At 42.0% G+C, this 15,908-nt stretch overlaps 1 protein-coding gene across 36 annotated transcripts in view; it reads right to left on the minus strand.

The window, feature by feature from the left end:
• Nucleotides 1–109: 109 nt before the first annotated feature.
• The window catches only part of tjp1a (tight junction protein 1a), a 128,705-nt gene continuing 112,906 nt past the window's right edge, over nt 110–15,908 (minus strand). For 14 of the 36 annotated variants that reach the window (XM_085759628.1, XM_085759571.1, XM_085759611.1 and 11 more), the window contains 9 exons: nt 13,980–14,855; nt 13,215–13,297; nt 12,841–13,017; nt 12,123–12,229; nt 11,770–12,026; nt 10,508–10,662; nt 10,193–10,413; nt 8,132–8,236; nt 110–2,216 (listed from right to left, as the gene is read on the minus strand). In XM_085759628.1, the coding sequence (XP_085615754.1) occupies nt 2,122–2,216; nt 8,132–8,236; nt 10,193–10,413; nt 10,508–10,662; nt 11,770–12,026; nt 12,123–12,229; nt 12,841–13,017; nt 13,215–13,297; nt 13,980–14,855 (2,076 nt within the window). In that variant the 3' untranslated portion in view covers nt 110–2,121. Of the gene's footprint in view, nt 2,217–8,092; nt 8,237–10,192; nt 10,414–10,507; nt 10,663–11,769; nt 12,027–12,122; nt 12,230–12,840; nt 13,018–13,214; nt 13,298–13,979; nt 14,856–15,908 lie in introns of all 36 variants that reach the window. The other 22 variants (XM_085759671.1, XM_085759597.1, XM_085759662.1 and 19 more) reach the window with 2 other exon arrangements.

Here is a 15,908-nt window from a genome sequence, read left to right on the forward strand (position 1 = left end):
ATCAGTTTAGATATTAACCAATGATGAAAAGAATATTTTTCCATAATAAATAACCAAATAGTCCACTTTGTGATGAAGAAAAAACTGTCTTTAAAAGACACACACACAGTTTTACTTTAAAAATGACTTTATTTATTAATACAGTGGTATACTTAAAATTGTGTTGCAGAGGAGAAAAAAAGTCAGCCACACGTGAAGAGCTAATATCCAATTAAAGCCGTGTTATATCTAAAAATAAAATGGTACTGGTGTGCCATACATCATCATATATTGTCTATTAGTACAAAAATACATTTAAGGGCACACAATACAGCATCCAGTATCACAAATCAGTGAGGGGGAACACTTTGAGAGCACACCCTTTTTTTAATTTGTTTTTTAAAAGAACATGTTTTAAATGTATTTCAGGCCTTAAGTACTTTCCTGATCCTTAAATAGCCTATCCTTTTGTGACCGTAACATAGTGTGAATATATTGGTAGAAAAAAGGTGTGATGTATTTATTGTTAGGTTATAAGTTCCAAGGCTCGAGGGTATAATCCAGAATACAAAGATAACCACGTTCACTTTTCTTCCACTTTTTAAAACATGTTTTCTCTAAGTTTTTTTATACAAAAAAGAAAGACAATACAAAAAGTTCATTTACAAACAAAAAGAAACAAGGCAATATGCTAGCTTTATTTACAGCCACTTCTTTTCTCTTTTTTCTTGTTTATTTATTTTTTATTTATTTAAGTAATGCATAGCAGATAAAAGAAGAGCATACCTTTGTTATCCTTTATCGACTGTTATTGTGAGCTAAACCCAAGTTCATTTATACAGTGGGTTCACAAAAAAAATAATATAATGAAATGGCAAAAACAAAATGACATTATACCATAATTTATCATAACTTATTTTGTTTTTCTTAATGAAAAGTGAATAATCTGCAGATAAGGCATCACTGCTTATTTGTGTGTGAGTGCAAGAGTGCACAGAGAGAGAGAAGAGAAAGAAGAGAAAGAAAGAAAGAAAGAAAGAAAGAAAGAAAGAAAGAAAGAAAGAAAGAAAGAAAGAAAGAAAGAGTAGTAGTCGTAGTAGAAGTAAAGATGTGAGGAAGGAACTGAAGAGGCTACTGGACCTGAGCAAAGAACATGCATAGATCTCCCTCAGGCTGGAAGGAGAGACGTGGTACTCGGTAAGAAAAGTACGCTACAAGATATTATACTGGAGGAGAAAGGAAGAAGAGAGGAAGGAAAGGAGGCAAGGAAGGAAGGAAGGAAGGAAGGAAGTGGCGAAGGAAGAACGTCTCTAAAAGAGTGTGCTGCTTGGGTTCATGTCCAGCTTTTTTTCTTCTTTTTTTTTTGCTCTGCCGTCTCCTTCAACAGACACTTGCAAAGGTCACGTCTCTGGTTTCTGTCTCAAACCTTCATTAAAGTTCCCTCAACGTGGACAATACAAAAAAAAAAAACACAACGTGGAGGATACATATTTGCTTTCAGATGTCGACTGAATCCATGAGTAAATTTTTTTTTTTTTTTTTTAGTAAATCTTCACTATACTACTATATATACTGTATGCATATATAGCATAAATATCTTTGAAGCCTGTACGCTGCCTCCTTCCGTCTATAGTCATGTAAGAAATTACATTAAACATCTCGTTACAGTAAATATGACGTCGACCCTCAGTGGCGTCATCAATGGGGACATGCATCATCAATGTTTTTTTGTGTGTTTTTTTTCTCATCTCACATCAAAACTTCAAAATGGGGGAAAAAAGAGTTTAAAGAACAGCTCGTAGTGATCATCATCATCATCATCATCATCATCAACATCAACATCATCATCATCAGAGTTTCACCTTCATCCATGGGTGCAGTAAACAGCACTGACTTGGATCCTCTTCATACTCCTTAATGTCTGTGTGTGTGTGTGTGTGTGTTTGGAGTGCATCCATTTGTATGTATATGAGTATGTGTGTGTGTGTGTGTGTGTATGTGTATGTGTGTGTGTGTGTGTGTGTGTGTGTGTGTGTGTGTGTGTGTGTGTGTGTGTAAGTGTGTGTGTGTGTCCATCGTCTTCATGTTCATCCACCGTGGTTCCACATTCAGTAACATCGCACCTCGCTGCCTCGTCGTTCCTCAGAAGTGGTCGATGAGCACGGACACACAGTTGGCTCCCACCAGGTAGTTGGGGTCTCCGGGCAGAGACTTGTTCTGCCAGCTCTTTGGGTCACCTGAGGACGGAGAGAGAGAGAGAGAGAGGGATTAGGGGAGGGGGAGGGGGTCAGTGAGTCAGTGAGTGATAATAAACAGCTGATTCGCATTTACAACTAAAGCTAGGATCCATTTTATAAAGCACTGTTCACTTGACCGCAAAATCTATCGTACAACAAAGTCATGAGCTCCTTTTAAAGCCAAATTCGATTATATCCATTGTCTACAAGCTGTCGTTAAGTGATATTGCAAAGTTCTGGCTTCGGTCCAAACACGGCAGGAGGATAAGACTAGTAAAAGCTATATATATATATATATATATTTTTATTTTTTTTCAGTTTTTATTGATGGTCCCTGGTCTCTTGTTGACTGCAAATTAGACCTGAGTGACTGTGAGGTCTCGGTGTAATTGCAATTATAAACATACAGGTCTGTGCCAAGAGGAAAGTTCCAGTAATCAATCAGAGGCGAGCGGAGCCGGTCTGGCGCCGGTCCATCAGTCCGTCCGTCCACGCGCGGGACAGACAGACAGACAGACGGACGAAGGCGGTTGACATGTGGCAGCAGGAGCGGAGCCGACTGTTGATGTTGTGGTGAAGTGTGGATGATAAAAGAGGAGATAATTACAAGAGCATCTTCTCATTCTTCTGCTTAGCTTCTGAAGATCGATGTTATGTTGCACTGACTTCATCATGTGTTGTGTTGTGTGTGTGGATATGTTTAAAAGGATAGTTCAACATTTTGGCAAATTGGCCCATTGCCATAATCCCTATAGTCATAGCAGTAGGTTCGTTACCTTTAATTGTCGGTGCAAGCTATTTTTAGAACGGCGGAGCAGAGCCGCGAGCTGCTCAGAGCTACGCTACGGAGGCTTATGGGATTTCTTGTTCCTTGATAATAACGGAACATTATGCGAAGGAGTTGTTTTCGAGGCAAATGCAGAGACTGTTTGCTGAAAAACTGCGCCCCCTCTCCCGACGGGAACGCGCATCAGCGGTTTTGCATGAATTTACCTCTATGTCTCGAAACGCCCCATTATTATCTCATAGCGTGGTGAATGTGCAGGTCACAACTTGTCCACCAGAGCGTTTTGGAGTTGTTGGATTGTGTATTTGATGAGGGAAACCAAGAAATCCCATTAGCCTCCGTAGCGTAGCTCTGAGCAGCTCACGGCTCTGCTCCACCGTTCTAAAAACAGCTTGCACCGACAATTAAAGGTAACGAACCTACTCCTAAAACTATAGGGATTATGGCAATGGGCCAATTTGCCAAAATGTTGAACTATCCCTTAAAGTTTCCCTGGACATTGTTGTTGTTCACTGCCACTGGTGTGTGAGGAGCGAATTAAAAACTAGGACGTAAACATCGTCCAGCTCAAACTGTGTTGGACTGTTTCATAGATCGTTTCTGGTTTCTTCAGCTTCTGTTTCAGTCTCAGTTTCAGCGTCGACACCTGAGCTGCTGACGTCAGCAGCTCAGGGTTCAGACCAAAACAACCTTGTCAGATTCGCTCCTTGAAAGCGCCTTTTTGACTCGGGCTCAACAACCTGTCGCTCTGTCGTCAGACTGTGTGATGAATGTGTGGGGGGGTTGTAGCTCTGCAGTGCAAATACCAACCAACAGGAAGATCGTTGGTGGTGTGTGTCGGCTCTGACACCTTCACTATGTGTGTGTGTGTGTGTTCGTTCTCTCCTCAAACTTTACTCAGTTTTCTGTCATTGATAACTTTAATGTTTGGTTTCTAGGAGTGCGACGTGTGAACAGTCGCACCGTCAGAATTTGATCTGAGATCTCCGACTCTGGCTTCTCCTTTAGTTGTTGAAGACGTAACTCCATGACTGATGTCTGTTAGAGAGAGAGTTTATATCGCCGACACTAGCTGCGTTTCCATTACAGATTTTCGCAAAATAAAAGCGATATTTCTGAAACTTCGAAAAAGTGCAATTGCTATTTGCGGGTGTTTCCATTGAAAGGTATTTTGCGAATGAGCCGTAATGCGTCTTGCGTTTCTATGGTGACGGCACAGCGGCTCAGCTGCCTACAGCTGTTGCTGTTATTGTTTTTAACAAAGACAAAAACAGCGCTTGATTGCTGAAAGGCAAAGCCCGTGTGGCGCTGCAGCGGCCACAAATAAGGACGCACTCACACGGGACAGTTGTACCGTGCTGAAGCTCTAATGCCCCCTCCCCTCTCCCCCGTTGGCCCGCACTCACACCACCTCCAACCCAAGCTGATCAAGCACGGCCTCCGTTGATATAGAGAGGGACTATTTGTTTACCAACACGGCGGATGTGCACTTTAACTTGACTGCAGAAAGAACGGAGCCTTTTAAACACCGGCGGTGATGAGGCGCTGACAACAATATAGGTGGTTGTGTGTCCACACACCCGTACTGGTTTATGTGACTTAAAGCAGATATCAGTGGAATGTTTTTGTTAATATAAGTCCTAAATAGTCCTATTTTCCGTCAGCAATCACTTACATGAAGTATTTCAGCCTAAACACGAGTCTCTCCGTCACTCTGCTCTGCTGTAACCCGAGGAGAAAATTTTCCTTGTGGGATACAAGTGTTATCCAATGAGGGGAGAGAACGGCATGAAGGGCTGTGTGTGCAGCCAAGGGATGCGCGTGAATGTGGTGACGTAGCACGAGGACCAATTGATGCCTGACAAGGGCGGGGGCTGCTAACTCATGGTGCGTTCAAGGAAACTCGTACTTTGTGTTTTTCCTTCCTGTGAAGTCATACCAGTTCGATCTGGTACGAGTTCACGGGTCGGAAGTTACGAGTGGCCGTTATAGGGAACTTTCACAGACAACAGGACGGTAAAAACACGAGCTACGGGTTACCTGGAACGCTACCAAGTCGTAGTTGTGACTTGAAGCTGTAACTTACGGTTTCAAAAGCCTGCCTTGAACACAGCATTAGCCGAAACGGCCGTGCCCCTGATATCTGCTTTAAGGTGACATGTCGGCGCAGGAGGGAGTGGGAGCGTGGATGCGAGCCAGTCTCCTTCAACCATGCACGGGAAAGGGGAATGATAGGAAAGGTTTTTCTAATTTATTGAGAAACAATGCCCAGGTCAGCAATGCATGACAATAAACATGTGGTTCATTTGTCCCCTCAAGTTACATAAACCAACACAGCGTGGACACACACAACTCCGGTGACGTGTAGAAAAGCGAAAAAAGTGTTTCCATTACACTTTTGCGATACACGTTTGTATCGATACGTCTCAAAAACCACCTCATGAGAGCGCAAAAACTTTTTTGCGATATTTGAGAGTTTTTTCGAAATGTAGGTGTTTCCATTACCAGTTTTTAATTTCGATATTTAGGTTTTGCGCATTTCAAGGGGTAATGGAAACGCACCTACTGATAAAGAGCCACATTCAGTCTGTCGTCTGACACATGATCAGCCGTTTCTAGAAGTTTGAATAAATAAATAAATAAATAAAAAATGCATCTGAGTTATGAGCACGTGTTCGTTTTTCAAGCTGCTGCCTCAAAGGACCAGATGTCGACACAGCTCACACATCGATCTGTCGGATGATAATGGAAATTTTCTCTTGGCATTCATTAATTATTTCAGAAATATGACTAATAAATCTGTAATTTGGAAAAAAAAACATTTGCACATCTAATTATGACCACAGTGATGAAGTTTAAGTGTCCTGTGGAGTTTTAAAAAAAAAACATTAATGGTTTATATTCAGTGATTCTCAACAACTACACTTCATTTACTCTTGAGATGCAACTCATGTTATTATCAATTTATCTACTTCATTAATTGCTTTGTCTATAATTACAGAAATTCATTATAATGCCTTATTAAACTCCTTGTTTTTGCTTGAAAAATACGAGATTGTCAATCAACTAATCAATTAAATCATGAAATTGTTTCGATTCCAGTGCATCCTCAACAAACATGGTAACATGTGTTCCTTCATGAAGGTTGTTGTACTATATATTTCTGGCACAAATTTCACTTAGTGGAAGTTTTGCAGCACTTTCAGACAGTATCCTTAGAGCATGACCAGAGAGAAATGTCTGAAAGCTCCAGAAAAGCTCCACTAAACGGCTCTTATTTGTAAAAATGAGACGTCACACTCGGTTTTCTGTGATTTCTTTGACCTGACAATGTCAATAAAACCTGCTAGAGTTATAATCTCCTTCTTCTTAAATATTCATTTAAAACATTGTTCATAGAGGTCAAACACTCTGCAGGTAAATTTAAAATAATATTGTAATATTCAATATATGTGGTTTATATCAGTGCATGTTTCACACTTAATTAGTTTCATGCAGCTTTCAAATCAAACTCGACATGAACCAGAGGTCAGTTATTTACAGAGCTCTAAGTTAAAACATCGATCCACAGAGGAACATTAACAACAGAAGCAGAAAAGCAGCAGAAGAGGAGGAGGAAGGAGGAGGAAGAGGAGGAGTGGAAGAGTTGTAGAGGAGGAAGACAGAGAAGAGGCAGCGAATTAAAAGTAAAAAGAAAAACCACAGAAGGAGCCGGGAGGAGGCCGGAGAGAGAGAGAGAGAGAGTGGCCTCGCTTTACAATAAGAGGATTACGCCGCCGCCTCATAATCCTCCCACAATTCAGCGGGACAATGGGGTGAGCGGACGTGTCATTCAGCGCTGCAACTCTCATCCTTAAAATGAGGCTAATTAAAGAGCTAATTCTGACCAGTGCCAGAATTACCACTGTTTTTGAAGACAGGAGAGCGAAGGATCAAATCAAGAAGAGGGCGAACTGAGTCAGTTTATTCTGTTTTTCTTTTCTTAGGTTCTTAAATCTCAGTTTGTTTACCCAGTTATAGATTAAATGAACTATCTAAAGTGATTTGTCTTGGTCTTAATTTGTGCAGCGCTCATTGAACTCACCACTTGCTTCAAATAAATGTTCTCCAATTCTCTACTTTGTGTCTTTACATCTCTATCAATTGTTTAATTGTTTGCAATCGTTATCAATCAGGCCAAAACTAAACTGTTGGGAAGATAAATTGGGTGTGGCCGTCTTTAAATTACAATTTGCTGGTGGTTGAGTTACATTTATTTTAAGACACTTGGTTGAACGCTCATCTCCTGCAGCCAATGAGAGCTGTAAATGTGTTTTCATACATCTTCCCCTGATCCAATTACACAACTAAGACTCGTTTTTGCAAATAAACTGGGGCCAGTCTGAAAAACACAATTTACTAGTAAACCTGTTTTCTGACACCTGAAAGCTCCTTTGAAGAGGAGAAACACTGCGATGGAGGAAGCTAAATTTAGACGTGGTACAAAGATGCCTTTGTCTGACTTTTCTTTTTTTTTGACGGGCATTATTGGTTGAGACAGTGTCCCAATTTCCAGAGGATATGAAAGAAGCTGTTCTTCAGGTCAGGATTTGGGCGGCTATGTGAGAAAATCATTCTTCAGCAGAGGAGCATGCACTTTTAATTCTACCTGATGAAATTTAATGATTATACAGCCAAGCGTCTGGTGCATGCATGTTAAATGAAATAAGAGAAAACTTGTTAAGGTGACTCAGAGGTGAAAAAACCAAGAGAGAAACACTGCAATTTAAGCACGTGAAACTAATAAATACCACATAAAGAAAAACCAGTGATGAAGCTAATGAGAGATTGTGTGGGTGAGTTAATTGGTACAAATGATGAAAATGATTCAACCCAAAAGCCATGAATATGAAAAAACACGATTTTCCCCCCAGATTGGTTCTTTGTCATAAATGATCTGGTTTAAAATGTCTGAAAGATGTCAGAGAAAAAAATTAAAATAAGAACCAAAACCAGGGGTAAAATCTCCATTAAACAGTGACCCATAACCCTCACACTGTCACACAGCCAGCCCAAACGACCCCGGAAGAACAGAGAGAGCACAGCATACCCGACGAGGAGTCGGAGGATTTTAGAGCAAAAGACCAACCATCAGGGGTCATTGACGCACAGTGAGGTAAGCGCAGCTCCACAGGCTTCAAAAACTTGAGGCCGTGAGGTCCACACATCACCAGAGGGCTGAGCAGAGTCTCTCCTGTGGACACAAACACAGAAACACAATTGTATATAAACACACATGGGCCGACTGAATTAACTTCATCTGATGGTAAATGTAGTAACTCTATTACTACACACACATCACCCATTAACACACATCCATACAACTCCTTTTCCCTCTACATATAGACTTCAGTAAAATATCTAATCTGATTTATGTGAAAAGGCTCGGTTCAGTCACAACGTAACAATATAATGTAATTAACACCTCTTGTATTAAGTATCAATGACAGATATTTAATATTTCAGGTATAGAATTTGAGCCTTTTAATAAAGTTACTGTCAAATGTATTTTATATTACTAATCAAAATTTTATCACTATTAAATTAAACCCTGAACACTTTTCAGAAATGTGACTTTACAGCAGTTTTTAAAGGGATAGTTCAACATTTTGGGTAGTAGGTTCGTTACCTTTAATTGTCGGTGCAAGCTATTTTTAGAACGGCGGAGCAGAGCCACGAGCTGCTCAGAGCTACGCTACGGAGGCTCATGGGATTTCTTGGTTTCCCTCATCAAACTCATCAAATACACAATCCAACAACTCCAAAACACTCTGGTGGACAAGTTGTGACCTGCACATTCACCACGCTATGAGATAATAACAGAACATTACCAGACAGAGTTGTTTTAGAGATAATGCAGAGACTGCTTGCTGAAAAACTGCCCCCGACAGGAACGTGCATCAGCGGTTTTGCATGAATTTACTTCGAAAACGACTCTGTCTCGTAACGTGAGCAGCTCGCGGCTCTGCTCCGCTGATGACTATAGGGATTATGGCAATGGGCCAATTTGCCAAAATGTTGAGCTATCCCTCTAAAGGCCAGAGAAACACGTACAGGAACCAACGTACAGAACATACACATGAAACTTATGGCTGTCTAGTACCAAATGTAAAATAAATATGATAGGATTTCAATACAAGCTGCAATAATAATGACGTAGTGAACTTATTAACAGTTACAGATCATTTGTCTATTCACTCTCTTTAAGCTGCGTAGCTCATGAGGGGAATATCCTGCTCTTTAGCGGCTAAGAGCCTCAGTTTGTTTGGCAGCTGGTCTCTCACTGTGTCCGTCTGCTGTTTTAGTGCCGAGTGAAAATATCTGAACACGACGCCATGAGAGCGGTGAGAGTGAATTTAAAAAGACTGGAGAGCAAACACACTGAGCTGAGTGAAACTGAGAGGAGCTGAAATTTTAAGGTGATAATTTGATCCAAGTTCATCACTGTGACCGACTGTTTCCACAAAGTCACATTGACTTTATATCATCATCATTATCTAATCTTAAAATCGACAGCGACATCAGTAACTAACGACTCTATAGTGGTTGACAGTCAATCATCACAGACCTACTCAGTTCATCAAAACAAGATGACAGGGTTCAAAAATCAATTGACAGATTTCCAATTCCATACTTTGTCCAGACCCAATAATTTAGACGTAAATAAAGAAACTCCATCTTCTTTTTTTTTTCTTTTCTTCTCTTTTTTAAAGACCCCATGAAATGAAACACATATTTTCCAGCTTTTAATCCTGTATCCACATGTTAATTGTTAACTTATCTCTATATATGAACAATTCAGATATTTGATGACTCATCCTGCACTCGTCCTGATTTTGCATCCAAATAAAATCAATTTTTCGAATGTTTACATGTTCCTCAAACTATAAATTCTGCCAGTCGCTATGGCAACCTGTTAGCTAGTTTAAGAGTTTGGGTTGATGTTGTATTTTCTGTACCTTTATTGTTCACTGTGGACAAACTCATGAGCTTGTGTCTCTCCCCCGTTAGCATCACTGCTAGTGCTACCTTCAGGTATCGGCTCCAACATACTGTATATTAACCTTCGTCTTGTGTCAGTTTTCTGCTACCATCTATGGTGTTCGGGTCAGTTTTGACCTTGGCTTCAATTGAATCTTCGACGAGTTACCTTTCTCCTTGTCGAGCGGCGGCAGGATGCTGTTGTCTCTGCAGACCTTGAAGTAGATCTCCTGCTCCACGCCCTCGGGTATGGCGCCCTGTGGGATTATGATGCTGACGCCCGTCTCGATGGAGCTCAGGACGCCGCCGTTACTGTTGAAGATGCCACGAGCCGTCGCCACCACGGTGTGACCCTCGTCTTCATCTTCATCATCGTCCAGGGCAGTGGGGCTGCGAGACAAAACAACAACGACTCGACTGTGACACCGGTGTGTTCACCTGAGCAGCAGCGGTCAGACTCTCGGTGTGTGTGTGTGTTACTCACCTCACGGGGATGGCCTTGGGCACGGCGTTGATGTTGTTGTGCTGGTATTTGGAGCGGTGGTCCATGGTGCGTGTGAACGTGTCCAGACCGCTGTCGTGGTCGGCGTTCTGGGGCTGCGCGGGAGCCTGAGGCTTCACTGGGCTGGAGCTCCGACCCTGCTCCGTAAAACACACACACAGAGGACAAGACAAGAGTTACACAACAGCGAACAGACATCAGGGCACTCGGAGTTACACAGATAAATATAGGAGCAATAAAGCGACTAAATGTTTTTAACTACCACAGCACTGAAGATAATAATGACAAGGAAAACATAAACAAAACAGGCAACATTGTTTATTCTCATAAAGTGTCTTTAACAAGAAAAAAAAAGCCTTTTAATTAAGGAAAAGACACTATTTTGTATAAAATATATTATAGTTGTTGATTTTATTTCATTTCAGCTTTGTTTTTAAATTGTTCTGCCATATGTATTATTGCTATTATTATTATTACCATCATCAAGAACTCATCATATCGTTACAATATGTATCACTGAAGTGTTTTTTTTTTCTTCATGTCTTTTAACTTTAAAACAAGGTTACATTACAACAAGAATAATCTCTCTGGGTTGTGTAATTGAGAAATGAATCAGACCTGCTGCTATGAGCTCTGTTGTGTAAGACAAATACAGACGTATATACACTATATAAACATAGTACAAGCAGGAATATTTATAAGAAACCCTTTATTCCATGTGCTATACAATGCAAATGACTGCACCTGATTTTAAGTAGGTTTTCTGTTTTTATTCTATAATTTGTTCTTATTTTAACCTATCGCTGCTGTTATTTGTTATTTCTTGTCCACTTGTATGAGTTGTCTGTGTGCAGTGTAATTCCATGTGGGAAAAGCAAAAGACAAATTTCCACTTAAGTTAAACTTAAACTGTGCACAAGTGAACTCAAATCCATGTGCTCCGATGTTTAAAAAGTTGAAATACATGAATAATCACAGCTGACACACTGTTGGCACATACATCAATAAATCATTGAACCCTTACAGTAATTGCAAAATGTTCCTCTCATTTTTACATTAACATCTTATTAAATCTGTATTTAAAATTTGACTTTGGAGCAAATCTGGAGGGTTAAACTCAGATTAATAGCATCATTAATGATACAATCTACGTATCTGATTTTGATTCAGCTCCTCTTATAATTCAACAGTTAATCTCCACTTGCACCGTTTTTTCCATTCGACCTTTAATAAGTCAGTTTTACCTTGGGAGCGGTCTCCGGTTTGTCGTTGGGCAGAAGGTTGTGGTTGAACTTGGGGCTGTCGAACATGCGTGCGAACGGCCTGGCAGAGGTGGTGTAGGGTTTGGGCGTGTAGCGGTTGTAGCTGGATGCTGGTGGCGCCCCGGTGCTCGTCACAGTTTTCGGAGGTTGTTCGCTTGTGCCATTAACTGGAGACTTCTCAGGATAACTCTTGTGAGGCAGGAAGTTGGTCTGGACAGTGTCCTCACGTGCAGGTTTGGCTGTGGAAAGATTCACTAAGAGTCAGACAACGAGCTCTGTGTGTGTGTGTGTGTGTGTTCAATTATTAAATCTGGATAAACTTTGATAAATTTTACCTTCAGGTGAGGGTTTGGGCAGTGTGGCTGGTGGCAGAGATGGTGTCACCTGAGGAACAGGTTCGTATTTTTTCTCCACTGGACTCGGTTTCTCCACCGACTCCGACCTGCGTCAGAGACAAAAAAAAAAAAACATCGATTTAAAGAGGAACTATGTAAGTCCGGTCGCTTTTCCTCTGTTTTGCTAACCCTCTTCTCGGCCGTGTGCATTTGTTTACAACGAAGCCGGTGAGAAATCAATCAATAGAACGGTAGATGACGTTATATATCATATACGATGTTACGATGTGTATATTTGTGTAGTTTAACCTCTCATCTCTCTGTTTTTCAGTCAATAAGTGACACGTATATGGAAGGCAGAGAGCCTCCATTCTCCCTCGTATCAAGTTAAGCCATTTATTAAACCATCACAATTACTCCACAACTGTTTAATTAAAGTAAAAATGTAGCATAGTTAAGCTACAAATCCTGCATAGTTCCTCTTTAAGATTCACACAGTTTTTCTACCCTGGCAGAACTTGTGAAATATTGGCCATGCTCTTTTTAAATCATAATGATAAGTGCAACCACAGAATTGGCCCTGATCAAAAGTTTTGTCCTTATAATATACACACAAATTGACACAGACAGGTTTAAATGGCGACTAAGGGGAACTGAAACTGTCCACACTCGTGACTTATCTAAACATTTCATGACAGAATATGTGAGCGAGCATCACCTGGGGTAGTTGTGGGTTGTTTGTGCTTGTGGCTGTGGTTTGTTGGGGCCGGTTTGGAGTCGGTCAAAGTACGACAGCTGTTTCCTGTAGTAGTCCTCATCCTCGTCGGGGTCGTAATGGTTCGAGCGCACGATATCGTCGGCCACCTGGGACTGAGGCTTCTGTGGCTCCGGGGCTCTGGAGTGGGCGTTAAGTAGGTAAAAAGAGATGGAGGAGACAATGAGAGCAGAGCAGGAGAAAACAATTACAACAACAAAATGGATAAAATGAAAAGAAGTTGGGCGTATTGATCAATGATGTGGAAATCAAAGTGAATAATAACACATTTTTATTCCTGTATTACTGTAATCAGGGTGAGAAGCTTTAAGGCTTACCTAAAGGTTTTCTCTTGATCCAAGTTGCTCAGTGAATTTGCTTTAGGGATCACTCCTCCTGCCTTCAGGGGTAATTCTGCTGCCTTCAGGGGCAAAAGCAATGAACCCATTAGTAAAATAAAACATTATCTGTGTTCAACTCTTACGTGCCGATTTCACAAGATGTTAAAGGGATAGTTCAACATTTTGGCAGATTGGCCCATTGCCATAATCCCTATAGTTTTAGGAGTAGTTGGTGCAAGCTATTTTTAGAACGGCGGAGCAGAGCCGCGAGCTGCTCAGAGCTACACTACAGAGGCTCATGGGATTTCTTGGTTTCCCTCATCAAACTCATCAAATACACAGTCCAACAACTCCAAAACGCTTTGGTGGACAAGTTGTGACCTGCACATTCACCACGCTATGAGATAATAGCGGAGCCTTACAAGACGAGTTGTTTTAGAGGTAAATTCATGCAAAACCGCTGATGCATGTTCTTGTCGGGGACAGTTCTTCAGCAAGCAGTCTCTGCATTTGCCTCATAGCGTGGTGAATGTGCAGGTCACAACTTGTCCGCCAGAGCGTTGTGGAGTTGTTGGATTGTGTATTTGATGAATTTGATGAGGGAAACCAAGAAATCCCATTAGCCTCCGTAGGGTAGCTCTGAGCAGCTCACGGCTCTGCTCCGCCGTTCTAAAAACAGCTTGCACAGACATTTAAAAGGTAACGAACCTAGTCCTAATGAAACGTGCATGTTTCTGTAACAAAATGAGCTAAAGATTTTACCCTGTTTCCAGACGAGTCCCCTGCATCTCGGGCTCGGTCCATAGACACCGAGCGTTTGTTCTCGAACATCTTGACCCTCGTCAGGACCGACTGGGGCCTCATGGCGGGATCGTCCTCCGACTGCTCGGGCACGGCTATCGGCGCCTCCACGGGCGAAGCCGAGGGCGCCTCCGCTTTGGGAGGAGGCGTGGGGCTGGTGTCAGAACTCACAGGCGCAGGTGCGGCGGGGTCGTACTGCTGCTGAGGTTTGTAGCCTTTCTGCTGCAGCGTCGGTGGTCCCTGGTTGTAGGCGGATCGCTGCGTGGCGGCGGGGTCCGGGGAGCGGGCGGCGGCGGGGTAGGCGCTCAGGTCCTGGTCGTAGTGCAGGTCTGAGCCCGGGGCGGGAGGCGGAGGGTCATCGTAGCGGACGACGGGCCCCGGAGCGGCCGTCGTCGTCGTCGGTTTGCCGTAACGAGGCCGCCCGCCGTCGAATCCCTGCTGAGGCGGGGGCTCGTCGTAGCGGAGGGGAGGCGTGTACTGGGAGTCGGGGCCGTCGCCGTACGGCAGACGGGGGTCGTAGCCCTGGGAGTTGTTGTTGTTGGCAGTAGAGAGCGGCTGGTTGTACGGGTTCCACGGTTGCTGGTCGTAGTGAGGCACACTGTTCTCGTAGGGCGCGTTCGAGTCATAGTTACGGTACTTTGGTTCTTGGTAACCGCCTCCTCCGCTGCTGACACCGCTGCTGCTGACATCATACCGGCTGGGCGGGTGGTCGTAATCTCTGTACGGCTGCTGGTCGGGGGGGTGATATCCCTGCGGAGGGTTGTTGTAGTTCACAGGCTTCATGCTGTGACCGATTCTCCCTCCGTTGTCTGTGCTGTACGGATCCTTTTGAAACATCTAGCGTGACAAATACAAAAAAAACAAAGAACGAGGTAAATACAACCGCACAGGATCCACCAGCATAACTGCATAGATATAGATATTTAAAATGTGTGATATTTAAGAAACTGGACATACAAAAAAGCTCAGTTAAAGGATAAGAAAGAGGAAAATATTAAAAACAAGTGAAATTAATTGGAGAAGAGGAAAAAACGCGAAGGGACAGACCTGAAATAGAGAAACTGAGAGGGAGGGGTTACTGGTCAGATAAGATATTAGATTAAAACAGAAACTGCAGCACAGCCAAACACACATGGCAGCTTGAAACATCACAATGTAACCACTGCAACCTTAAATTAAACACTGAAAATAAACCAAGAACAACAAAGTGGTATAATAAAATACAACAAAACAATGGGATCAATTTTCTTAACTTATTTCGTTTTTTTGTCCAAAACTGACAAAATGTTGAAGAAATTTAACATAAACTAAATAGAGAAGGTCAATAAATAATTTGTCTAATAATTCATGGTTTATGTGTGCACTGTAGCAGACACCATGGAAAATGTCACCCACTGTCTTGATGCAATTATAAAGGCAACTCAAACATCCACAATAATATTTAAAAAAAATTACAAGCACAAACCCGTCGTATAAAAACATATTTAAAATACCCATATTCAGGAAGTAACCATTAATTATCCATCCAAAAATCTAAAGAAAGTTTCTCTTTAGACGATCTCTGTTAACTTTGGAAATGGCTTTAAGATAAAAAATGGTTGGAAAATTAGTGGCTACTTTTACAAAGAAACGATCCATCCATTCAGTTTGATAAATAAATAAATAAATACATACAGCACAAACAGATCTACTTCTAGTGGTTATTCAGAGAAACGAGGCAAACATGTTGCGGCCATGCAGAGATATAAGATAAGCAACAGTGAGAGCTGCAGGATCTCCACTGCTCTTCTAACATGTAGGCACAGCCGTCACCTCCAAGCCCACTGTTGTTTACCAGCGTTTTTTTTGCTCGCCACTTTTTTTTTGGGGGGGGGCACGTGCACACACACT

Source organism: Trachurus japonicus, chromosome 3, assembly GCF_045865225.1.
Source record: "Trachurus japonicus isolate A0001 chromosome 3, Traja_1.0".
NCBI classification, from domain to species: domain Eukaryota; kingdom Metazoa; phylum Chordata; class Actinopteri; order Carangiformes; family Carangidae; genus Trachurus; species Trachurus japonicus.